At 40.3% G+C, this 26,282-nt stretch overlaps 1 protein-coding gene and 1 pseudogene across 3 annotated transcripts; one reads left to right on the plus strand and one right to left on the minus strand.

The window, feature by feature from the left end:
- Positions 1–1,227: 1,227 nt before the first annotated feature.
- LOC306775642 lies at positions 1,228–9,993 on the minus strand (annotated as a pseudogene). The gene is made up of 25 exons: positions 9,853–9,993; positions 9,623–9,774; positions 9,357–9,384; positions 9,128–9,239; positions 8,952–9,044; positions 8,648–8,711; positions 8,469–8,565; positions 8,310–8,381; positions 8,069–8,240; positions 7,181–7,434; positions 6,551–6,709; positions 5,895–5,978; positions 5,631–5,807; positions 5,395–5,540; positions 5,227–5,314; positions 4,522–4,911; positions 4,317–4,408; positions 4,090–4,201; positions 3,739–3,904; positions 3,341–3,467; positions 2,714–2,887; positions 2,388–2,492; positions 1,702–1,797; positions 1,402–1,533; positions 1,228–1,271 (listed from the first exon to the last, which is right to left on the minus strand). The product of its transcript is annotated as an uncharacterized misc_RNA (transcript).
- A 4,937-nt stretch (positions 9,994–14,930) lies between these two features.
- Positions 14,931–25,681, plus strand: LOC306775499 (myosin heavy chain, fast skeletal muscle-like; the record flags this gene model as incomplete). Of its 2 annotated transcripts, XM_079265944.1 has the most annotated exons (38): positions 14,931–15,146; positions 15,396–15,539; positions 15,632–15,788; positions 15,882–15,909; positions 15,989–16,103; positions 16,192–16,284; positions 16,385–16,448; positions 16,564–16,662; positions 16,765–16,868; positions 17,187–17,325; positions 17,465–17,583; positions 17,827–17,976; positions 18,079–18,249; positions 18,338–18,644; positions 18,811–18,881; positions 19,034–19,121; positions 19,206–19,323; positions 19,401–19,524; positions 19,628–19,764; positions 19,951–20,206; positions 20,298–20,540; positions 20,628–20,804; positions 21,172–21,317; positions 21,418–21,508; positions 21,592–21,981; positions 22,071–22,197; positions 22,310–22,428; positions 22,526–22,722; positions 22,896–23,079; positions 23,168–23,333; positions 23,663–23,787; positions 23,881–24,189; positions 24,282–24,485; positions 24,580–24,705; positions 24,845–25,015; positions 25,107–25,211; positions 25,350–25,445; positions 25,526–25,681. In XM_079265944.1, exons 1-38 carry the CDS (start codon positions 14,943–14,945, stop codon positions 25,679–25,681), a joined length of 5,820 nt encoding a protein of 1,939 aa, XP_079122070.1. In that variant the 5' UTR covers positions 14,931–14,942. The 2 variants fall into 2 exon arrangements, with proteins under 2 accessions (XP_079122070.1, XP_079122069.1); XM_079265943.1 differs by having other exon boundaries at positions 16,564–16,868.
- Positions 25,682–26,282: the final 601 nt, after the last annotated feature.

Below are 26,282 nucleotides of genomic sequence, written 5' to 3' on the forward strand. Positions count from 1 at the left end.
TAGTTCCTATAATGAACCTACAGTGTAGTTACCTAACCATAGACAGCACTGTGCACAGACACACTGAGGTATCATTGTGTGTCATGGTTGACCCAATAGGTCTATTTCCATCACAACTTGACACGGTGCAACATGTGTTTTGAAGCCCATAAAAACTGTAAGGTCACGAGACTGTCAGTAACATTATCACCACGAGGCAAAGATTTGCAGTTATCGTAACCCTCAGGACTTTTACATGATAACAGGTGGCGATGACATCCCGCCTGGTTTGAATGGTGGAGCTACACGCGCTGCTGCTCACGCCTGAACACCAAATACACAACTCAGAATCTGTTTCTCTCCAGTGTTACTAGTAGTAATTAGCTTTATGTTCTCCTGATAAAAGTTTGATGATTCGTCTAATTTCTTTTAATTGACTTTTTTTGAATGTATAAAGAATATCAATAATTGTCTTCAGCTAAATGAATCTCTGCATGTAGTTGGTGAATGAATGGAGAGGAATTGTTTTTATGTAACACTTGGTATATTAATAATCCTTAAGAGTTGAGACATTGGCTTATTTGTTTAATAGTATTCTCTGTGTACTTTAAAAGAATATGACTTACATTTGAACGTTCCGCTTGTAATGTTTGTGTTTTATTACCGCCATACATCCTTTGAATTAAGTGTGAAGTGAAACCAATATATTCATGATAGGGGTGTAACGGTTCACGAAACTCACGGTTGGGTTCGGTGCGATACAGTGGAGCCACGGTTCGGTACGTTTCGGTACAGTAGAAAACTATAAATGGCAGAGAAATGTACTTTATTTTAAAATATATTTATTCATTACAACTAACATCATAAAGTTATTCTTTGACTTTCAACAATGATGGAACTATACCTGAGTGACCCATCTTCTGGGGTGTCTTCTTAGCAACACATAAGCATAAAAAACAAAAACTGCTCCTTAATGTTATGTAGTATTGTTACTTACATCTTGCTTACATCTTGTATTGTTACTTACATCTTGCAAAATAGATGTTTAATCTCAATGGGACCTGGTTAAATAAAGGTTGTTTTTTTTTCAAGCGTATTCGGTACCGAACCGTGAGCCTCGTACCGAACGGTTCAATACGAATACGCGTACCGTTACACCCCTAATTAATGACACAGAAAGGGTATTCAATTGCATGGAGATTTATTTCTTGTTACACATCAGACAAAAACATCATATTGTATGATTTCTTGTACTGTGTCATGTCTGATGCTCATTCTTCACCCTCCTTTCCCTTTAAATCAATACAAAAGAGGCAGTAAGAAGTTAGTGGCTAAACAGTTTGTGAAGCTGTAAAGATACAGAAGTTCCTTGAATATCATCATATTGGTGTACAGAGTGAAAACAGATAAAAATGAACATACCCTGACGATCTCACGGCTTTTGGCTCTCAGCTTGTTCACCTGAGACTCAGCGATGTCAGCTCTCACCTCAGCTTCTTCCATCTCATGCTGCACCTTCCTGTACCTGGACAGGTGAGAGTTGGCCTGCTCCGCCTGGAAAGCAAAAAGTTAAAGAGGTGATATTTTGAAAAATCTTTCCAAACATATGAGATTAAAACCATTAAGTGACGCCCCATTATGCTGTCAGTCCCATGGTGTTAGGAAAGGTGTCACTGGTGTGATGCCTATTTGCATTGCATGTGTCAAATATTTCACACTCACATCCTCCTCAGACTGCCTCTTGTAGGATTTCACTTTCAGCTGCAGCTCGTCCACCAGATCCTGAAGTCGGGCGATATTCTTCTTGTCCTCCTCAGACTAGAGCACGGTTTGTCAGACAAAAACTAAAGCCAATACCATCCTCCCAACGTGTTTTAGGAGGATCTTTGCAGCATTCAGTACCATCCAACAGACATCTTCCAACAGGAAGCCAGTTCAGAAAAATTGTCGAGAGCAACCAAACATGCTACAAACTCTGACAATATGAATTAAAGCACAACAGCAGATACAGTTACACAATGTCTGTCTGGAATCCTTCAGTCCTGTCAATCAAGCTGCCTGTGGGAATTGGGTTTACATGAAAGCGTTCCTTCTCTTTACAATTTTTCATAGTGTAAATCTGTAAAAATATCTATAAATATCAATCATTTGGTCATACTAATCTATGCACATAACCACATGTATTTATAGCTGCAGCAGCAGAATGCCTATTTTTAGCTCCTCTCTTAATCACTTCAGTATATCGGAGCTTCAGACATATGATGGCAATTAATGCCCTCTAGAGGTTTGAATCATATTCTACATCCAGTCTGACTTTAGCAGCACACATTTCATGACAGGAAGTAGTTGTGTCCCTATTCAAATTGAATTGGTGCACAATACAAGTTTTATGTTGTGGTTCTCTGTACCTGGTAAGTCAGTTCCTTTAAACTGCGTTCATATTTGCGGACTTCTTTCACAGCTTCAGCTCCACGTCTCTGCTCGGCCTCGACCTCCGACTCAAGCTCCCGGACCTTGACAATAAGAGGCAGATTTTATGGTGACAGGACTCAATATGCTTGAACAGATAACAAATATTTCATGAGCTTGTTGGGTAACATGTTTGTTACAAGTAGAAAATGCTGGAGGTTGTAAAGGCCCTGAAATTAAAGCTGAAATTCAGCAATTTAACCCCAATCATGGTTTCATTTCAAATCCAAATTGCAAGAGCATAGAGTCAAGAAGGAACTTAAACAAACAAACTTATAGCCTCCAGTTTCTGGAGCTGCTTCTTGCTGCCCTTCATGGCCAGATTCTCAGCTTCATCAAGGCGGTGCTGCAGGTCTTTCACTGGTTCTTCTTCATCCTCTCCAAATGACAGCTGGTGTCCTGCTCATTCTTCAGCTCTTCTGCCATCATCGCAGCCAAAACATAAAGTGATTGTAAGAAGAGCAACGAGCAGAATGATCAAAGAAAATACGTACACCTAATTTGTAAGCCAAACAAAAGGGGAGATTGCGACAGGATAGTTGTAGATTCAACAGTGCCAGGGCTGTTCCAAATACAATTTTTGGGGCTCCGGAGCTTTGCTAGTAATCAACAGTGAATATTCAACTCAATCTGCAGCGTGTGCTGTGACAGGAGGAGCGCTTTACTTCTTGGTGTGTAGGCGTCACAGACTGATGTCATTAAAGCAGCACAGTTCCTCTGCCACACGCTCGTGCTCCAGTGAAGCCTACAAAATGAAATATATGTTGGAAAACTGCAGAATTTAGAAGTAATTAAATATACAGAAAGTTGCAGTTTTTGGATCAAGACCAAGATTCCTCACTCCAGAGTTCCTCATTTGGCTTTTTCTTTGCAAACAAGTCAATTGTAATACCTCTGCCTCCTCTCTAGGGAAGTCTGGACTTCTGCTCTCTCGTTTTCTGCTCTCTTCTTCCCCTTTTCAAGCTCATGAATTGTCTTTCCTGATTCAGCAATATGTTCAGTCAAATCAGAGATATCCTCTGTTGGAAAAAAAACACGACACAAAATTCACATATAATGCAAAAAAAAGACATCAGTAAAGTTACATTTTTTTAAGTGTAATTCTCGTATTGCATGAATTATGTTTCAAATTTTCAGATCACAGGAGCCCAAACTTCAATATTTTGAGTGTTATGTTTATAAAAACAATTCAACTCACATTGATTGTTTTTCCTTAATTGTGAATGTTTCAAATATTAAGTAAAGAATGCATTTCATTTCAACAATCACATGCAGTATTTGATGTCTTACGCTGCAGCTTCTTGTTCTCTCTCTTCAAGGTCTCCAGGTGGTCCAGAGCTTCTTCATATGAGTTTTTCAGCTTGAACATCTCAGTGCTTAATGTCCGCGCCTCCTTCAGAGCTCCTTCAAGCTCTGCCTGGCTCTCCTCATACTTCTGTTTCCACTCTGCAAGAACCTGAAAGTACAACAAAGAATTGAGTGTGTTTTGTCCCCTCACATTAGCTCTCTCCACATCAATCATCATGTCCTCCACTTCGCCTAATAATGACAAAATACGTAATGAGGCAAATCGAATTTCTTCTTTAAACAAAATACAATAGATGATTTGCTGCTACATTAAACAAAAGCATACTGCAAAACCTTAACTTCATCCTCAAGGAGCCTTTTGAGCTCCTCACTTTGATGAATATAAGCCTGTTTTCCCCTTGTTAGCTCTGAAACTCCTTTTCTTCCAACTGACGACCAAATTCCCCTGATTGGAAACATTTTCTTAGGTGTGTGATTTGTGCTGACTTACATTGCAATGTTTTCTGAAAGGTTGAAGGTTCAGTTTGATTTAATATTCTCATCCTAAATGTTGCTCTCACCATTTTCAGTCAACAGCCTGGATCTTTGAACAGTAACCTCATTTAACTGACGCACATGTTCTTCATTCTGGGCACATTTTCTCCAGGTTACCCTACGGACACAAATCAACGTTAAGTTCCCTGTAGTCATAATGCTACTGCGACGATAAAACAGAAATTGTGTTCATTTAATTCTTTAAATAAATGAAACATTTCTAAATTTGACTTTTGATTTAGCAATAGACTCCATATTGCTGCTGAGGTCATCGATCTCCATCTTGTATTCGCTTTTCTCTTTCTCCAGCTTCTGTTTGACTCTCTGGAGGTTATCAATCTGTTCTCCCAGCTCTGCCACACTGTCAGCCTGCTTCTTGCGGAGAGCTGCAGCGGTGGCCTCGTGCTGCAGGGTGGACTCCTCCAGATCACGACGCAGCTTCTGAAACTCGGCCTCGCGCTTCTTGCTCATCTCGATCTGAGCAGACGTTGCTCCACCAGCTTCTTCCAGCCTCTCGCTGATCTCCTCAAGTTCCCTGGAAAGATCAGACCTCTGCTTCTCCACCTTGGCCCGAGCAGCCCGCTCAGCCTCAATCTCCTCCTCCAGCTCCTCAATATGAGCCTGTGACAAACACTTATAAGTCTCAAGTAAAGCCTGCACTGATTATTGACGCTTATCAGAATACCGGTAATTCATTCTTCACAATCCTAGTTATGGCTATGGTTTTACAAATAGCTTAATTATCAGCATGCAAGTGAAACAAAAATGTTGTTGATATATTTTAGTGATTAACTGCATTCCTGAATTTCATTCCATCCATCCAGTCACTTTCAGAAGATTACTGTAAATATATTTTTACATATTTTTGCCTGATACAATCACTGATATTCAATAAAAATTCCCTCAACAAAGCCTGACCATATATTTACACATTACCTGTGGCTCCTTGATTTTCTTATGAAGTTGAACGAGTGACTGTTCATCTTCTATCTTTGCAAGAAGCTGACTCATCTCAAAGTCCCTCCTCAGATGAAAAAAACAATGAGAAATGTTGGAAGCGCACTGTTAATTTGGGAATTGTTATAAAGATTCATTATAACATACTTCTTAATCTTCTCATCAGACTGCTGCTTGTCGTTCTCCAGATCCATTATGGACTCATGGGCCAGTTTCAGATCTCCTTCAAGCTTTCTTTTTGATCGCTCAAGATTCATACGTAGTTTCCTCTCTTGCTCCAATGAACCTTCAATCTAGTAAAATCACATATAGTGTAAACAGTTCAAGTGGAAATACAGAAATACTTTGGTGCACTTGTTTTAAACAAAAACACAGCCTCTCACGTCGTCCACTTGCTGCTCCAGCTTGGTCTTGGCCTTCGTCAGACAGTTGACTTTGTCTTCCTCTGCCTGCAGATCATCAAGGGTCTGCTGATGGGCCTCTTGGAGGGCTTTCTTCTCTTTGGTCAACTTGACAATGGTCTCATCTTGAGATGTCATTTCCTCAACCAGGTTTTTAACCTGTATTCACAAGATTGTGAAAACTATTTTAAAGGGTTTAAGCTTTTTACAAGATCCGATTTCAGGCCTTAAGGAAGATTTACCAACCTTGTTCTCTGTGGCGTGCTTCTCCTTTTCTACTTTGGCCAGGGTGAGCTCCAAGTCATCAATGTCTTTCTTCAACTCAGAGCACTCGTGTCAGGATCCAGGATCCCTGTCTGACCTGTTCGGTGTTACCTCTGTTTCCCCTGATCTCCTCTCCTCATGTCTTCTGTCATTCCCCCATTTGTTATTGTGTGCCATGTGCTCTCTGTTTGTCCTCTGCCTCCAGACGCCTCCCATGGCCACACCCTTGAGTGTGCACAGCTGAGGACACTCTAGCCGATCACCTCCTGCTGCCTGACACACCAGACTCAGGGCCCACTAATGAGTCTCCTGTCACTACATAAGCTCTGGCCCTGCAGTCTGCGGTTGTCAGGTCGTACCGTCTTTCACCCGCGTCAACCCCGTGGCATCCTCTGCCCTCCTTGTGTGTACGGATTACACTCCGCCGCTCTGCCCTCCTTGTTTGACACGGACTACTCTCGCCGTCAAGCTGCCAGCCCTCCGGTGTCGAGCCACGGGCCTCACACCGTCGCTCTGCCACTCTGGTGTCGGACCACGGGCTCCACACCTTCACACATTCGAAATAAAACCTGTTCATAGTAACTTCTGTCTCCTGTGGTCTTGCGTTTGGGTCCTACCTGCGAACTCCCACATAACAACTCGTCCTCCAGCTTCCTCTTCTTTGCAGTCAGCTCACCATTAATTTCCTCCTCATCCTCCAGTCTCTCAGCCGTCTCCTTGACTTTGGCCTCAAGGTGGATTTTTGATTTAATGAGAACCTCACACCTTTCCTCTGCATCACTGAGGGTTTCACCTTCCTAGATTTGATACATAACATCAAAATGATAATTAATTAACCTGGGTAAACAAGAATCCAGTTTTTAAGAAACAGATGCTATTATTAAAAAAACTATTTCTTATTGCTGCAAACCTTACACCCATTTTTGTGTGTTGAAATTAAATCTCAACAAATTAAAAACAAAGCATTGTGGAATCAGGATACTGTGTTGTGGACAATTGACCTATGTGACTGAAGTCTTAGCTGAGGAACTCCTGGCCAATGTAGGAAGATTCATCAAAAGGCACCCCAGATGTGAACCCATTGAGCTGAGTAACCACTTCTTCTCTGCCCTTTCCTCCAGAGCAGGAAAGAGATCATGTGGTTCAATGTATACATATGTTTTTGCTATTACCTCAGACTTTTTGTTAATAATAAATGTTTTGAAGATAATCAGAATGAAATTTCAATTAGCTGTATCAGAAGATTGAACCCAGACCATTCACGTGACATTGTAGTTAACAGTGCCGGCATAGTGCACCAGGGCGAAATGGGCCTCAGCTTTGCCTTTGGCGGGTTTGGGTTTCTGGAAGGGAGCACTTTTACCAAGATGCTGGTCATACAGTTTGCTCTTGAAGGTGATGTCTGTTGCCTTTGGGAACATACACTCGTCTTCAAGGATGGAGAAGAGGCCCATTGGGTAGCATAAAGCCTTGAGCAAATCAGCAGAGTTCAGGCCCTGGAGGTAGGCGATTTTATCTGCCTCTGAAAAACAAAAACCCCCAAAATGATCACTCAATAATGCTAATAAGTTACAACGGTGATTGGGGACGATATGAAAATCGACAGTATTTTTTACAAAATCCATCGATTCATCCTGTGCTGCTTGTTTGGATCCAGGTCACTGTGACAGCAGGCTAAGTGCAGGCTAAGTGCAGAATAAGTGCAGGCTAAGTGCAGGCCATGCTAGACATTGTTCTCCTCGGTCAAATCCTCCAGCGCATCCCCGGGAATCCTAAAGCATTTCCAAGTCAGAAGTGATCCAGCATTTTCTGGGTCGGTTCCAGGGTCTGATCCCGGTCGAATGTGCCCAGAATACATTTCTTGGGAAGCATCTGGGAGGCAGCCTCAACGGATGCCCAAAACACCTCAACTGGCTCCTGTTAATCCAAAGGACCAGTAGCTCTGAGCTCCGTGGCCCCCTCAGCCTGGCCTTAAGGTTGAGACACCCTAGACACCCTAACTTTTACAATGCCATTATTCTCAATTGTGGAAGCATGATTGAATAAACAAATACACAGAATATAAGTGAAATTCTGATTAAATGTATGCAGTGACAAAAAAAAAACATTCCAGTATGTTTGTAATGATTCATTGTTTCGTATAAAGAAGCGTTTACCTTCAGTGCCATCGCGCTCGGCCTGCTCTTCACGCTGCTTCTGCTTGAACTTCATGTTTCCATGATGGATCACAGCTCCAGTCAGCTTGTAAATGCCTATTTTCTCTTCGCCAGTGAAGCCCAGGATATCAATGGCAGTCTGCAGAAACCCAGATTTCTGTAAATATTTTGTCTGTCAGTAAAGGATCCTCATTGCATACAAAGGTTTACTGGTTCACTGTGTGCTGTCAGTTGCTCCAACAAGACATAATAATGACATCTTTGGAACTGATCATGGGAAAGTCGTAAGGGTTGGTGGTGATGAGGAGAACCTCTGAAAAATATTTATTGGGTTTCATCATACAGAATCAGGTGACGCATGTGTTTATACTACAAAATGATCTATGGCAAAACGTCTCACCTATCAGCTCAGGTTTGTGGCCTGTCATGAGCTGATAGAAGATGTGGTATAAGCTCCTCTCAGCAGACAGCTGTCACTCGAGACTTCTCCAGCAGATCTGTAAAACAAGGTGATGATAAGCTGGTTTACAGTTTGTGCTTTCATCAAACCTTCTGGATAACGATAGGCTGGAGGCTTACATGTTTCAATATCAGCTGAAGCCAACTTTCCAGTTGATCCTAAATGGATTCTGATGAATTTACCCTACAGAAGATAGCGGTGATCAGTGTGGGCATATTTGTGACTGGAGTCACTCTGCTCTTACATTTGTCTTATACTTGGTAGTTATTATTCTGTACTATACAAGCAAGAACAGCATGCCTCTCAATTTTGATACTGTACTACATTCTATAATGTAAAGACAAATACTGAGTAAAGAGTACTAGCAGATCTTAAAAACAGCCACTATATTAAAGATGCAGGATTTTGTGAACCAAAACTTACAAAGCGGGATGAGTTGTCGTTCCTCACAGTTTTGGCATTACCATAAGCTTCCAGCAGGGGATTGGCTGCAATGATTTGATCCTCCAGTGACCCCTTAAAACAATGTCATATGACATGTGTTTGTATTCACACTTTCATATATATTCTACATGTTTACAGTATATAATATTATTTACCTGCATTTTTCCAGAGGTCTGCTCAGATTTCTTTCCTCCAGCCACTGCGATTGTCGCAAAGTACTGGATGACTCTTTTGGTGTTGACAGTCTTTCCTGCACCAGATTCTCCGCTAGAATGCAGATAATTATATGACACATGTATGGGTGTAAGTCCGACATGATACGGGACAGAAATAACCAGTCTGTAAATTATCAGCCCAAATTTGCTCACTTTGATATTGACTTACGTAATCAGGATTGACTGATTCTCACGATCTGTTGAGAAAGTTAAATTTCTACATGTACATTGTGTTACTGCATTAATTTATCAAAATCATTTTACTGCATTCCTTTTTTTTTTATATTTCAGCAGTCAGGGTGTCACAATGACCTGTATGTTTTCTAGTGACAACAAACTGTTGTGAAAATACAAAACGGTGTGTCATGTTAAGACTGCCTCCTTTTATAGAGTGACAGATTCAAGAAAAATTGCAATCTAAAAACTGAGTGATACCTTGGAGCATGAACTGATAGGCGTTATCAGAGCTGGAGAAGATGTGGGGTGGAGCCTCAATCCTCTTCTTGCCTCTGTATCCTGATCACTGAATCATACACTGGAAGCCACTTGTAGGGGTTCACAGTCACGCAGAACAACCCTGAGTATAGGTAAGAGGACATTTATATTAAATACCATCTTCATACTTGCAATGTACACTGTATAAACAGTGCAACCACTGGTCTTACATAAATCATCCATGCTGCATAGCGCTCTTTGAGGTTATACAGCGCAGAAGGCTCACTGAGGTGGGTCATCATGGCCATGTCCTCAATCTTGTCGTACTTTGGAGGGTTCATGGGGAAGATGTCATCGTCCTTTGCAGTGAGGGTCTGCACCAAAACAGTGAAGAATTCATTCTGAGAATGTGCAGTGCCATAATGAAAGAAAGAGTGAGGATTTGTAGCGTTAACATTACTTGTGTCTGTTATATTACATAACAATAGATGTCTACATACCTTACTTTGTCTTGAGCATAGGGCCAAGTGTTCAGTTAAGGCTAATTTAAGATACCATTATGGTCCATTATACTGTGTACTGTTTTCTCTCCAAAGACAGATGACACCTGGGCCGCTGTGAAAGTATTCTCTTGTGTGATTATGTTGCAATAAAAGGTGACATTCAATACCTCTGGCCTTTCTTTCGACTTATTAGGACTTAAAGCAAATATAGCCTCCAGCTCATTAATTCCCATGGTCTTACTATTGCAATTGTTGACAAATGCATTGAATGCTTCTGTTAATTACATGTCAGATGTATTTCAGCATCCTGTTACTAAGCACCTCAGAAAAAAAATCCAGGCTGTGAAGCTCCTTATTCTTGCTTCAGACTATCAGTATTGTGACTCGGTCATAACCTCATCAAGTTCCATTTAGTTAGGTTCTGTATCGTGATAAGTCGAGAGCTACAAAAGAGTTTGACTCTTCATCTTCATCCAGAAATGCTTTTTATTACCGGTACATAAAGTTAATTTGGATGATTCATTGAGGGTTGTTTTATTTATAATTGAGTATTTTGTCATTGTTCCTGGAACAATTTTAGATGTTCTGCAAATAAATTCCAAAAATCTGATTTACAACAGATTTAAGTCATAAATATCATACATTCAGCTATCTCACAAACCTTTCGTTGATGTTTCTGTCAGTTGACATCGATCCATCTCACCCAGGTCTCTTTTCTTCTTCTTCCACTTTCTGTAGATGAGGAATAATACAACATTAGTTTGATTGTTTTCTATGTTAGATAATTGGTTTTATTGATTGGAAAAGTGCAAATCAAGGGTGAGGGCTAGCTTTATCTTGTATGTCATTGTGAAATGGAGGTTAAGTCAACCCATTTTAAACATGACATTTGGTTAAGTTGAGTAAAACACAGCCTGTGACAATTTCTGTGAAATATCTTCTTATTTTTAACAGAAAACCTGCGTTACAAACTGCAAAAAAGTGGTATTTTTGGTGGTTGACCAATATTAGGGATTCAAAGTCAGGCTGCTTTGATAATGACCATCCCTCTTTTGAAAGGATAGGCTCACAATGTTCTTGAAACTTGTAACATGCCCATATGAATATTGAAATAGTAAACACTTGTCTTTGGAAATGCAAAGACAGAATTTTGTTTTCCTAAACAGACTGTTGCTTGGCATTTGTAATTAGTCTAACTCAGGCTGCTTAAGCCCCAACCTCTACATTAATCTGTCTCTTGTGACTTCCCAATTTAAATGGATGTGTAATAGCTGGAGTTCCTGTTTAACGAAAACATAACTGCCATGCTATTTTCCCCTTGGGATTGATGCACTAAAGTCTGAGTGAATTGCTTAATGAATATTTAAGTGTCTATACTGGGTGCATTACATAAGCTGTATACAGTAGGTGACACATAACCTTGTTACTAAACTCTGCGACTGGCTGAACTGGTTTTATTTTAGTTGCGCATTTTAAATCATATTCTCAAAAAACGCAATACAAGAGCTTCCCAATATAAATGTAAATAATAAACTACAGTAGTTCACCACTTTTGAAATTAGATAATAGTGAAGTAATGAATTAACAACTACAACCGGAGACAGGAAAGAAATGAATTGAATTGTATCATAATTTCCATATTTCAAAGTGAATTAAATGAAAACAGGCAAAGATGTGAACAGTGAAATACTGACATGTACTAGAACCACCATCTTAAAAGGGTTATGAAGGACTGTCCAGGGTTTTTCTCTGCATTATGTCCAATGTGTGGTGAAAGAGATCCCAACATGCCTTTGTGACCCTGGACAGGAACAAAGTAAAAACGAAACATAAGTAAATTCATAATTCTAAATGAGTATTCACACCTTTGTATCATTAATGACTTAGTATGAGGATACTTAACTCACTACTTAACGCATGAGTTGGTGACATGGTGTAATGCCAAGACACTAGAGGTTGATGATAGATAGAGTAGCTGGTGTCATAAGCAGCCTGTTTGCACCTTTGCAACTTGAGGCTCCCTCTGGTGTTTATACGATGGCAGTGACCCCCACCACAAACACGAGTACACACACATCCTTGTTGTGACAGTCCTTCACACTGCCAATGAACTGACAGCACCCCCAAGCATTGAGAGAAGTTGTTACTGTACAAAGTTTTCGAAAGAGCAATTGATTTTCATCATACAAGTGATGCGGAAAGGCCAATTACAGTGTATCTCGAAAAAACTTTAAAACTTAATTTTCTGAGTGGCATGAGTGTGGTCAGAAGCTTCAAAAATATCATGTATGACTAATAGATTGTTGGAGTCACCACCAACTTTTCACTCTAATCCCAGGAGCTCTACTGCAAGATGGATAAGTAAGCAGGGTCAGAACCCAACACTGAGACCTAATTTTAACCAACAAAGCCTAAACGTTGTCACAAACAAAAAGTTATGACATTTTTCAAAATGAAAGTCACCAATTGCAAATACGATGTATACGTCCTGATGCATGAATTACACCAAAGCAGTTCTGATTCAGACATTCTTAAACAGAACACATTCTCACACAAAAATAGGCTGAAAACAGCTTATTTCCAAGAAGTCTGACACAACTGCAATTTTGTTGTACTTTTATGATGGTAATAAAGTTCAAACACATGCACTGAAAGTTTGAATTGTTTTACTTCTAAAACAACCATAAGTACCATTCCAAATAGTCAGAATGATTGCCGTACCACAACATACAGTCAAACTCAAATACAGGGTTTGAAAGTCAGTCCAATTACTGAAGTTCAAAACGCAGGCACACCAGCACTCATCTCTAAAATGTAAATGAAAATATAACAATGCAGATTTGTAATGACAAATTTACAAAAGTATTAAAAAATGTTTGTACTTACAATGTTAGATATGGATGCTACTGTTACTGTAAATGCATATCCATGCTCTGTGACCAACTTGTAGACTGGAATGTTCCTCAACACTCACATTGGTTTGTTATCCCGGGTCCAGTTGTTGCTGCTTGGCAAATAAAGAAACTGACGCACGGAGATCAAAGGACCATGAAAACCCCAATAAACCTCTAGAGCATTTGGTTTGAGCATCAACACAAGCCTGGTGCTATTTTTGAGTTTTGCCCTCATAAGACAAATGAATTCAGAGCAGGTATCATGTAACACATGTTCATTGAAGACAGAGGCTCATTATATCTTGTTGGTAACCACTTCAGAATTTCTTTTTCTTAATCACTACCCAATACTCTTTCCAATGGAAATAGTGCCTAATAGCCGTCTACCCACACTTTTCTGTGCCACGTTCTTGGCAAAGACATTTGCCGTTGCGGAAGAGTACACTTGCCATCAACAAAAACATCTCTTACCCACATACTGCAGATTTTAACAAACAAAACAGTTTGAATTCCCTAAACTTTAGGAAAAGTGATACACAAAGACGGTCACGGTGGGGTGACTTGTAAAACATAAAAGAGGTCCTGCTGGAATCCATCACTCAGCTGCTCTACATTTCAGGGTCTCAGTCTCCCCTGTTTATCCCCTAAGATCAAGAATCAGAACAGCTGTTGGCACAACAATGAATCCCTTGGGAATTGTTTCCTTTTCTTTGAAGCTCATTGGCACTTATTTCATTGTCTAATCATTTCTGACACGTAAGGACTCTGAAACAGTATATCAGTGACTTTCAAAAGCTTCTCCAAAGCATGGCATGGGACTACCATTGTGTCAGGAGGTTAAAATGACGCATTAGTCACACCTTTGGACTGTCTGTTACTGCTGAACTAAACTTGTGCAAAAACTGAAGCAACTTCTACTTTTTTTGCATACACAGCAGTATTACGATGTAGAACCAACTTCACATCTGCTTGCTACATTAATGTGTCAATAGGTACAAAAAAATAAACAAACGTGTGGTACATCTCAAAATATTGCTCTTATCTTCACAATTGATGACATTTATTACTAAAGGTAGCACAACACGCCTAATAGTTTTTGCCATAAATCACGGGAAAATGGATAATATACAGATATAATTATTTTTAACTCTATTTACTGCACATTCAAAGTCTGACAATGATCCAGCAAGGAGGACATCCCATAAACTGTGTAATATGATAGCTGGAGGTAAGACTTACTGCACAAGCATGATGCCATGCAACATGACCAAATACAGAAATACCCGTGCGACCGGCTCCCATCACACTGTATAAAAAGGCACAGCAAATCTTCACCAAGGACAGGGACCCAGCAAAGGTACGTTTCTTTAGTGTCTCAGACATATTTAGAGTCATTAAACTACTGGAAGATATTGTTATACTACCATGCATCATTTTTATCAACTTATTGTGCTTAAAAAATTGAAGATAAACATTGTATTACTAAAAAACGTTTGTGAAGTAATATATTTATATTTTTAATTTTTAACCTTATTTTAAAATAAAATATGATCAATTCTCTGATGTAGCCTCTCTGAACCTTACATGTTTGTTCTTTTTATTTTGCAGAAGTCTGCATTGAAGTCTGTCAGAAAAACCCCCGGCTCACCTGGTATCATTCAAGGTAAATTACAGAGCTGAATGATTTTGAAAGAATATCTGATTGGTTTTATTACTAGTACACTCTATTCTGAAGGTTGTCCCCTATGAAAATCACATTGCTGAGTTCTGGTATGCTAGCACCTGTCCCTACTTAACCAATCGTAATGGTCAAGCATTTATTTGAGGATGTTGCAGAGGTCACTACTTGGGCACCCATCTGTCTTCCCTTGTATTTAAAATGAATGACCAGTATTTTTGTCTCTTGTGCAGTAAGGGGTCATCATGAATATCGACCCAGAGATGCAGTGTTTTGGCCCGGCGTCCATTTACCTCCGGAAGCCAGAACGGGAGAGAATTGAAGCTCAAAACTCTCCCTTTGATGCTAAAAGTGCATACTTTGTGACCGAGCCGGCAGAGATGTACCTCAAGGGGAAACTCACTAAGAAAGAAGGCGGCAAAGCCACCGTGGATACTATCACTGGAAAGGTGAGAATGAATGCACTAGAATTAACCATTTTAGAGTGCTGAACATTTTTGATGTAGAATCCGGACAGCTGTGACATGTTAACTATTTGAAGTATGTAACTATATATAAATTCTACTGTCATAAATTGGTTTGCCGACGGACATGAATAATTTGTAATCAGTTACTAAGATTTTAAATCTGACATTAGACAACACATGACTAATCTAACAACTAATCTTATTTCCGTGCCTTTTCTGTCCTTGTAACAGACGCTCACTGTCAAAGACACTGAAATCTTCCCCATGAACCCTCCGAAATACGACAAGATTGAGGACATGGCCATGATGACCCACCTCAGTGAGGCTACTGTGCTGTATAACCTCAAAGAGCGATATGCAGCGTGGATGATCTACGTGAGCTTTGTGGAGGAGAGATATAACTTTTACTGCATATAAATGTTTTTGTAGAAAAATGTATCATTGTTTCACATTTCATATTGTTATAGACCTACTCAGGGCTGTTCTGCGTGACTGTGAACCCCTACAAGTGGCTTCCAGTGTATGATTCAGTGGTTGTATCAGGATACAGAGGCAAGAAGAGGATTGAGGCTCCACCCCACATCTTCTCCATCTCTGACAACGCCTATCAGTTCATGCTCCAAGGTACTCAGGCACTCAGTTTGCAAGCCATTGCGTGTCCAGAAATATAGCAGGTGCATTTGTAGGAGAGCTCCTAACCATTTTGATGTCTTGCAGATAAAGAAAACCAGTCAATCCTGATTACGTAAGTGACATTTTTACATATTATCTACAGTGCAAGTCTTAGAAACTGTTGTAAAATCCATTGATGTTTATGAACACAGCGGAGAATCTGGTGCAGGAAAGACTGTCAACACCAAACGTGTCATCCAGTACTTTGCGACAATCGCAGTGGCTGGAGGAAAGAAGCAACCTGAGCAAACTGCTGGCAAGATAAAGGTCAGAAAAGTTGGACAACATTAATATGAAATGTATACATTTTTTAAAATGATTGCAAGTACATCAACAACATGAATGTTATTTCTAGGGCTCACTGGAGGATCAAATCATTGCAGCAAACCCACTGTTGGAAGCTTATGGTAATGCCAAGACTGTGAGGAATGACAACTCATCACGTTTTGTAAGTTTTTTGGGGTATTTCTCTTTCACTTGAAATTGTTTGTTATTTTGTGTTATTCACTAATTCACATTAATCTAAATGTTAATCTATTTTTGTACAGGGAAAATTTATCAGAATTCACTTTGGGACAACGGGAAAGCTGGCTTCAGCTGATATTGAAACATGTACGATTTTTTTGAGGAACTCATAGAGAATAATCTGTTTTATTACATGGCCAACTCCTTCAACCGTGCTTCACTGGAGATTTCCCTTGTTTGTCCACAACTTAAATCAATACAGATCTGCTGGAGAAGTCTCGAGTGACGTTCCAGCTGTCTGCTGAGAGGAGCTACCACATCTTCTATCAGCTCATGACAGGCCACAAACCTGAGCTGTTAGGTGTGAGATTATTAAATAATGTTGTCAGTTATTCTACAGAAAGTGAACAATGGTTCATCACAATATTGTTGTATTTACATACTTTTCCTCCCTTTTCTTTAGAGGCTCTCCTGATCACCAAAAACCCTTATGACTATCACATGATCAGTCAGGGGGAAATCGCCGTCAAGAGTATCGATGACATTGAAGAATTCATCGCCACTGATGTAATGACAACTTCACTTTGATTTCATTTCATTTACCGTCATTTACAGATACTACAAATCAGTCTTATGTTCACTTTTATGATTACTATTTTCTATAACGTGCACTGAGTTAACAATCTGTGATATCTTATACATATCATCACTATTTAAAGTTCATTTTAAAATGAAGGCGATAGAATGGAACTAATAATAATACACCATTTGGATTTTTACCAAAATCCTGCTGCTGTTTGCTTTAAATCAAAGTAAAATGTATTGCAGCTTTTACCTCCAAGACTTATCTTGGTATGTCTTTTAATCCGACTCTTTATTTCACAGGCTGCTATTGACATCCTGGGCTTCACTCTAGAAGAGAAGGCAAACATCTACAAGCTGACTGGAAGCGTGATGCATCATGGAAACATGAAGTTTAAGCAAAAGCAGCGTGAAGAGCAGGCTGAGCCCGATGGCAATGAGGGTATGAAACCTAAACACCATGAACTTAAATGTAGTGGTCAAGTTTTTGCCATGTAAAAGAGAACACGTGATTTAAAAGTACATTCATGAAGCTATCCTAGACCAGGTTTTATAGATGACTATTTGTGTTCTTCTTCTAGTGGCAGATAAAATCGCCTACCTCATGGGTCTGAACTCTGCTGATTTGCTGAAAGGACTATGCTATCCCAGAGTAAAGGTTGGAAACGAGTATGTGACCAAAGGTCAAACAGTCCCTCAGGTATGGGAAGTCATCAAGAACACACACACACCCACGCAATGAGAAAAAATGTTTACACATGATGACAGATGACTGTCTTCTATTTTCTCAATTAAGACACTCACGTATATTATGGCTTTCTTAAAGTTTGTTGGATTACACCTTTGTATGCTTTTTTTAACCTGTTTAAGCCTCGAAATGTAGAATAAATGTTGTTAATTTTCACAACATCCTCGTTAATATAGTATGACTGATTTGTCTCAGGTCCACAATTCCGTCATGGCTCTCTGCAAGTCTGTCTATGAGAAAATGTTCTTGTGGATGGTCGTCAGAATTAATGAGATGCTGGCTACCAAGCAGCCAAGACAGTTCTTCATCGGCGTCCTGGACATTGCTGGGTTTGAAATTTTTGATGTAAGTATGTTTGGCTGATTGATACTACATAATCGTATGCATCTTCATTTAAAGCGGTCACTTAAGGCCTTTTCTTGACCTTCGATATTTAAATTTGTGCAGTACAACAGCTTGGAGCAGCTGTGCATCAACTTCACCAATGAAAAACTGCAACAGTTTTTCAACCACCACATGTTTGTCCTGGAGCAAGAAGAGTACAAGAAAGAGGGAATTGAATGGGAGTTCATTGATTTTGGCATGGACTTGGCTGCCTGCATTGAGCTGATTGAGAAGGTGAGAGACACGCTGAATATTCACAAACACAGAAAACTATCCGATGACTTGAAAACTTTTGTTTAAAATAATCATTTCATCATGACAGCCAATGGGCATCTTCTCCATCCTTGAAGAGGAGTGTATGTTCCCAAAGTCATCAGACGTCACCTTCAAGAACAAACTGTATGACCAGCATCTTGGTAAAAGTGCTCCCTTCCAGAAACCCAAACCCGCCAAAGGCAAAGCTGAGGCCCATTTCTCCCTGATGCACTATGCCGGCACTGTTGACTACAATGTCACTGGTTGGCTGGAGAAGAACAAAGACCCCCTGAACGACTCAGTAATTCAGCTCTACCAGAAGTCTTCGGCCAAACTGTTGTGTCACCTCTATGCATTACATGCCGGATCAGAAGGTAATAATTTGAAAGAACAAAAGTTGGAGGCGTTCTCATTAAAATTTAAATATATTTATTGATATGTAGCTACAGTACTCACTATCCAATATGAATAAAATGTAGTAAATAAAAATGTATCAACTTTGTTCTAGTTAATAATTCAAATTAAATGTTTATGGTACAGCTGAGGCTAGTGGGAAAAAAGCCGGCAAGAAGAAGGGTGGGTCTTTCCAGACCGTATCAGCTCTGTTCAGGGTAAGTATCACAAATGACTACCTCAATACATAACCACAATACGATATGTACACTAATACATTTCCAAATACTGTCAACGGTAACATCCAGGGAAATAGGCCATGTCGTTTTTTTTTATTCAGTAATAATTTGATTTTTTTTTTCTATTTCAGGAGAATTTAGGCAAGTTGATGAGCAACCTAAGGTGCACTCATCCTCATTTTGTACGTTGTTTGATTCCAAATGAATCAAAGACTCCTGGTAAGCCTAATTTAAGTATTCATTCATTTATTCAAACACTACTGTAATTATGCAACACAAGACTGAATGTGGCATGTCTTTAAGGTCTCATGGAGAACTTCCTGGTCATCCACCAGCTGAGGTGCAACGGCGTGCTGGAAGGTATCAGGATCTGCAGAAAGGGCTTTCCCAGCAGAATCCTTTATGGTGACTTCAAGCAGAGGTAATTATTAAGATTATTCATGTCTTTATTTATATTATGACCAATTATTCATTGTTGATTAATTTCCCTCCAATCAGATACAAAGTCTTGAATGCCAGTATCATTCCTGAAGGACATTTCATCGACAACAAAAAGGCCTCAGAGAAACTCTTAGGCTCTATTAATATTGACCACACTCAATACAAATTTGGACACACAAAGGTAATCTATTTGTCTGTTATGGATGTGTGTTTTCTTTTTTTATCTACTTAACCTGATACTGTAAGTCAGCGTAACCATCACGTCAAATAACTCTTTGTTTTAGGTGTTCTTCAAAGCTGGTCTGCTGGGAACTCTGGAGGAGATGAGAGATGAGAAGCTTGCTTCCCTGGTCACAATGACTCAAGGTCTCTGCAGAGGTTTCCTCATGAGGACAGAGTTTGTCAAGATGATGGAGCGCAGGTACTGTAGACAGATAGCTTTATACATCAGAAGGCACCTACACAAACACATTTGAAGATGACAACCGGATTGTAATTTTCAAGCCAAATATTTACTTTGAAAGTCCAAATCCCACAGCCCCTTATCAATACAGCTTTAAGAATCTAAAATTATTAGTTTATTCACTTTGATCCCTGTTTTACCCAGGGAGGCAATTTACTCCGTCCAGTACAACATCCGCTCATTCATGAATGTCAAAACTTGGCCATGGATGAAGCTGTACTTCAAGATCAAGCCTCTGCTGAAGAGTGCAGAGGCTGAAAAAGAGATGGTCCAAATGAAAGAGGACTTTGGAAAGATGAAAGAGGATCTCGCGAAGGCTCTGGCTAAGAAGAAAGAACTGGAGGAGAAGATGGTTTCTCTGCTGCAGGAGAAGAATGACTTGCAGCTACAAATTCAGGCTGTACGTTACAAAGAAAGTGGGAATTGTTTTCTCAGAGATCCTGCTTTTAAAGTTAATTAATTATCATTTTGATGTTATGTATCAACTCTAGGAAGGTGAAACCCTCAGTGATGCAGAGGAAAGGTGTGAGGTTCTCATTAAATCAAAAATCCACCTTGAGGCCAAAGTCAAGGAGACGGCTGAGAGACTGGAGGATGAGGAGGAAATGAATGGTGAGCTGACTGCAAAGAAGAGGAAGCTGGAGGACGAGTGCTCTGAGTTGAAGAAAGACATTGATGACTTGGAGCTCACCCTGGCCAAAGTAGAAAAGGAGAAGCACGCCACAGAGAACAAGGTTGGTAAATCTTCCTTAAGGCCTGAAATCGGATCTTGTAAAAAGCTTAAACCCTTTAAAATAGTTTTCACAATGTTGTGAATACAGGTTAAAAACCTGGTTGAGGAAATTACATCTCAAGATGAGACCATTGTCAAGTTGACCAAAGAGAAGAAAGCCCTCCAAGAGGCCCATCAGCAGACCCTTGATGATCTGCAGGCAGAGGAAGACAAAGTCAACTGTCTGACGAAGGCCAAGACCAAGCTGGAGCAGCAAGTGGACGACGTGAGTAATCTCTGCATTAAAAACAAAAGTTGAACTTGCTTATAAAATAGCAAAAATCTCTCTTTACATTTAGTTTTCTTATGATCTCAGTCATGGCTGATTTGGTGACACCCGTGGTTACTGATTTAAAAGCACTGACGATATGACTGTATGTTGCTCTATAGACACATTTTGATTATCTATCACAGTGAACACTGACTTATGCAGCTTTGACACAGTGTTAAAAGAGTGAACAGTAAACACCAACGCTATTACCAACTGGACAAAAGTGTACCAAACTATACATATCGTCAAAAATGGAGTTTGATTTTCTGAAAATAATAACGATTATAACTTCAATTGTATAAAACATCTATTTCGTGGCCAGCTTGAAGGTTCTCTGGAGCAAGAAAAGAAACTCCGTATGGATCTTGAGCGAGCCAAAAGGAAGCTTGAAGGAGATCTGAAACTGGCCCAGGAATCTCTAATGGATCTGGAGAATGACAAGCAGCAATCTGACGAGAAAATAAAGAAGTAAGAATAAACAAACGTCATCCTTTTACCTACTTTCAATCAATTATTTCATTGGAGGCACTTCTTACTTAAATGCAATGATTTATTCTGTCCCCTGCAGGAAGGACTTTGAGACAAGCCAGCTTCTGAGTAGGATTGAGGATGAGCAGACTCTTGGAATCCAGTTACAGAAAAAGATAAAAGAACTGCAGGTAACATTTTGTAGTCCTAGTCGAAGGTCACAGGGACATTCAAATATATTGAAAGATTTTAATTTGAACTCGGTGGGTTTCAGGCTCGCATTGAGGAGCTGGAGGAGGAGATTGAGGCTGAGCGGGCTGCTCGGGCCAAGGTGGAGAAGCAGAGGTCTGATCTTTCCAGGGAACTTGAGGAGATCAGCGAGAGGCTGGAAGAAGCTGGTGGAGCAACGTCTGCTCAGATCGAGATGAGCAAGAAGCGCGAGGCCGAGTTTCAGAAGCTGCGTCGTGATCTGGAGGAGTCCACCCTGCAGCACGAGGCCACCGCTGCAGCTCTCCGCAAGAAGCAGGCTGACAGTGTGGCAGAGCTGGGAGAACAGATTGATAACCTCCAGAGAGTCAAACAGAAGCTGGAGAAAGAGAAAAGCGAATACAAGATGGAGATCGATGACCTCAGCAGCAATATGGAGTCCATTGCCAAATCAAAGGTAAAGTAACAACATGTCACTTGCAACAGCGTCAACTAAACTTACGCTGCCTTTATTCTGCTTACACTGAACACAACTTTCAATTTCAGGCTAATCTTGAGAAAATGTGTCGTACTCTTGAGGATCAACTGAGTGAGATGAAGACCAAAAGTGAAGAACATGTGCGACAGCTGAATGACATTGGGGTGCAAAGGGCAAGACTGCTGACAGAGAATGGTGAGATATATATACATACATAATGTATTTTTTTACTGGTCCTGATCTTATATTTCCAATACAATGCCCATATTTGCATTTTGATTCGTTTTAAATCTCTGTCTCTCCTTAGGTGAGTTCAGTCGCCAGCTGGAGGAGAAAGAATCCCTGATCTCTCAGCTTACAAGGGGCAAGCAGGCTTACACCCAGCAAATTGAAGAGTTCAAGAGGCACATTGAAGAGGAAACAAAGGTATTTGCACATTGAAACCACGAACACGATCGCAGAACTGCAACGCTAAGTTACACACGTTTCAGTGAATAAAAAAAGGTCTCTATTCATTTGTAAGGCCAAGAACGCCCTGGCTCATGCTATTCAGTCATCTCGTCATGACTGCGACCTGCTCAGAGAGCAGTACGAGGAGGAGCAGGAGGCCAAATCTGAGCTGCAGAGGGCAATGTCAAAGGCCAACAGCGAGGTGGCTCAGTGGAGAGCCAAATACGAGACTGATGCCATTCAGCGCACTGAGGAGCTGGAGGAGGCTAAGTAAGTCATTACAATGTTAACTTTGTATGAACACTTTCAATGACAAATTTAAGCTCTTCTACTGTAGCACTGAACACACTTTCAGTTGGTTGTTTGGGAGGGTTTCACCTCCATAGGAGCTTTGAGTCTGTTATCACATATATCAATAACTCATCACATGTATGGTTGAACAGGAAAAAGCTCGCCCAGCGTCTTCAGGATGCAGAAGAATCCATCGAGGCTGTGAATGCAAAATGTTCCTCTCTGGAAAAGACAAAACAGAGACTTCAGGGTGAAGTGGAAGACATGATGATTGACGTGGAGAGAGCTAATAGTCTGGCTGCTAACCTCGACAAGAAGCAAAGGAACTTTGACAAGGTTAGATTTATATTTGTGCCTTATTTGCTTAAATGAAGACCCTAGAATTGTCAATTACTGAAACACATGCGTCTTTTTATCTTTTAAGGTTCTTGCAGAGTGGAAGCAGAAGTATGAGGAAAGCCAGGCAGAGCTGGAAGGAGCTTTAAAAGAATCTCGTTCTCTCAGCACTGAGATGTTCAAGCTGAAAAATTCGTATGAAGAAGCTTTGGACCACCTGGAGACCTTGAAGAGAGAGAACAAGAACCTGCAGCGTAAGCAAACTTATAAAAAAAAGCAGAATACTCAAATAGGCCACTAATTAAAAGCATTTCCAGAGTACATACCGGTAAATGAAGCTGTGGCATTTGCTTTGAATGAAGGGAAAGGAGGAAGAGTGTGCCCCCCAGTGGGAACACATGATTAATGTGCATGATCTATGATTTCAATCTAACATCCAATGAAATGCAATGTTGCAGTTAGTTTTTTTATGAATGTGTGAATGAAGTGTGCCGCATACTAAATTCAAATGTCTACCAAGGAGACAAAACAAATAATTCAGCTTACACCTACTTACATACCGCTTGAACCTTGTTTCTTACAGAGGAGATCTCCGATCTAACTGAGCAAATTGGTGAGAGTGGAAAAACTATTCATGAACTGGAGAAAGGGAAAAAGATTGTAGAGATAGAGAAGTGCGAACTCCAGACATCACTTGAAGAGGCAGAGGTACTTTCGAGGAAAATTTCTCACATTAAATGCAACTTGAAATGATGCTGAGGCCTCGGGCGACACAATATACATTTTCCTTTTTCTGTCAAGGCTACCCTGGAGCATGAGGAATCCAAGATTCTCCGCATTCAGCTTGAGCTCACCCAAGTCAAGGGTGAAATTGACAGAAAACTTGCAGAGAAAGACGAGGAGATCGATCAGATCAAGAGGAACAGCCAGAGAGTGATTGAGTCCATGCAGAGCACTTTGGATTCCGAGGTCAGGAGCAGGAATGATGCCCTGAGAATCAAGAAGAAGATGGAGGGAGACCTCAACGAGATGGAGATTCAGCTGAGCCACGCCAACCGCCAGGCAGCTGAATCCCAGAAACAGCTGAGAAACCTGCAGGGACAGTTTAAGGTATGGTGGCTTGCTGAAAATAATTAAATTAAAGTTTACTTTACTCAGACTGCATGGCAATTAGTACATTTTTTTTATAATTACTCATAAAGGATACGATACTGCACCTTGATGACGCTATTAGAGGTCAGGAAGACATGAGGGAACAGGTTGCCATGGTGGAGCGCAGGAACACCCTGATGCTGGCTGAGATTGAAGAGCTGAGAGCTGCACTGGAGCAAACAGACAGAAGCCGCAAAGTGGCTGAACAGGAGCTGGTTGATGCCAGCGAGCGTGTGGGACTGCTGCACTCTCAGGTAAGATTCAGCGAAGATTCAAACAATCACATGTGAAACCCTTAACGAACAAAAATGATACTTTGTAATCCAACCTAAACTGTTATCGGTTTAGAATACCAGTCTCATCAACACCAAGAAGAAGTTGGAGGCTGACCTCATTCAGGTCCAGGGTGAAGTGGAAGATTCTGTCCAGGAAGCAAGAAATGCTACAGAAAAGGCCAAGAAGGCCATCACTGATGTGAGTCATCCTTACGCAACTTAACGGTTGGGCGATTGTTTCTATTTTCATATCATCCAATCGTGGATACTCGAGATCGACGATACATCAGACTGCAATAAGTTTATATCCAATAATACAAAAATCAACAACATTTCAGGCCGCCATGATGGCAGAAGAGCTGAAGAAGGAGCAGGACACCAGCTCTCATTTGGAGAGGATGAAGAAGAACCTGGAGCTGACAGTGAAAGACCTGCAGCACCGCCTTGATGAAGCTGAGAATCTGGCCATGAAGGGCGGCAAGAAGCAGCTCCAGAAACTGGAGGCTCGAGTAAGTGGCATGAGGACAAACCTGTTCATATTTACTGAAAGTCAAGACAACATCTTGCTTTGTAAAATCACTCAATTCTTCTTCATTCAAGGTTCGAGAATTGGAGTCTGAAGTTGATGCTGAGCAGAGGCGGGGTGCTGATGCTATCAAGGGAGTGCGAAAATATGAGAGGAAAGTAAAGGAGCTTACCTATCAGGTAAATTGCTATTTAATTAAAATACTAAAACTTTAAAAAAACTGCAAATCCTAATGATAAAAATGGTAATGGAAACAGTAGGCTTAATTTACTGTTGGGCCAACATTACAATGTTATATTATTCCTGATTCACAACAGTTTGAAGAGGACAAGAAGAATATTGTCAGACTTCAGGATCTGGTGGACAAGCTGCAGCTGAAAGTGAAATCCTACAAGAGGCAGTCTGAGGAGGCTGTGAGTACACTTCATTATTGATGACGACACAAATGTCACTCAGTCCACAGGTTTTGACATCACTGTGGCTTGTCATACAGGAGGAGCAGGCCAACACTCACCTGTCCAGGTACAGGAAGGTGCAGCATGAGATGGAGGAATCTGAGGAGCGTGCTGACATCGCTGAGTCTCAGGTCAACAAGCTGAGAGCAAAGAGTCGGGAAATTGTCAAGGTAAAAGATAACTTTCTGAGCTGAATCAATATAAATGCTCATTTTATATCAGGATACAACTTTGCAATTTGTTTATAAGGGCCATTGTGGAGCATTTATTTTTATTTTCAACCTCATCACTAGATGCCGCAAAACCTACCCACTGGACCTTTCAATTAAAATGATCTGGACAAATGTTGAACATGCTTTTGTTCTGTCATTTCAGGTCAAAGATGCAGAGTGAAGAAGAAATCGAGATGATACAGCAAGAAGCCATAAAATATGAGTCTCTTGTTACTTGTTCATTCTAGTATGCTAACCATACTGTGAAAACCAAAAGCAAATAAAAAGTAGTTTGTTTCATCTTTTTCTTGTGTGTCCTTTCATTTTGATGACTGATTTAATGAGTGAATATTTAACAGTCTTGCACACTTAAATGTTCCAAGCCTTTGGGGGCTTACATTTTGATTCATTGTGCAGCTTAAACCACATAGTAACACGAGTAAGTTATGTAATAAAATGTAAGAATCAAATATGGTCAAATATTTGTATCAATTTCTATTTACTGAAGTCTTGGCCATTTATCTGAACATACTTTGTTTATGTTATATTCCTTTATTGCAAACATCTATTTAAAAAAAACAAT

This window comes from Melanostigma gelatinosum, assembly GCF_949748355.1.
Source record: "Melanostigma gelatinosum genome assembly, chromosome: 3".
NCBI lineage: Eukaryota > Metazoa > Chordata > Actinopteri > Perciformes > Zoarcidae > Melanostigma > Melanostigma gelatinosum.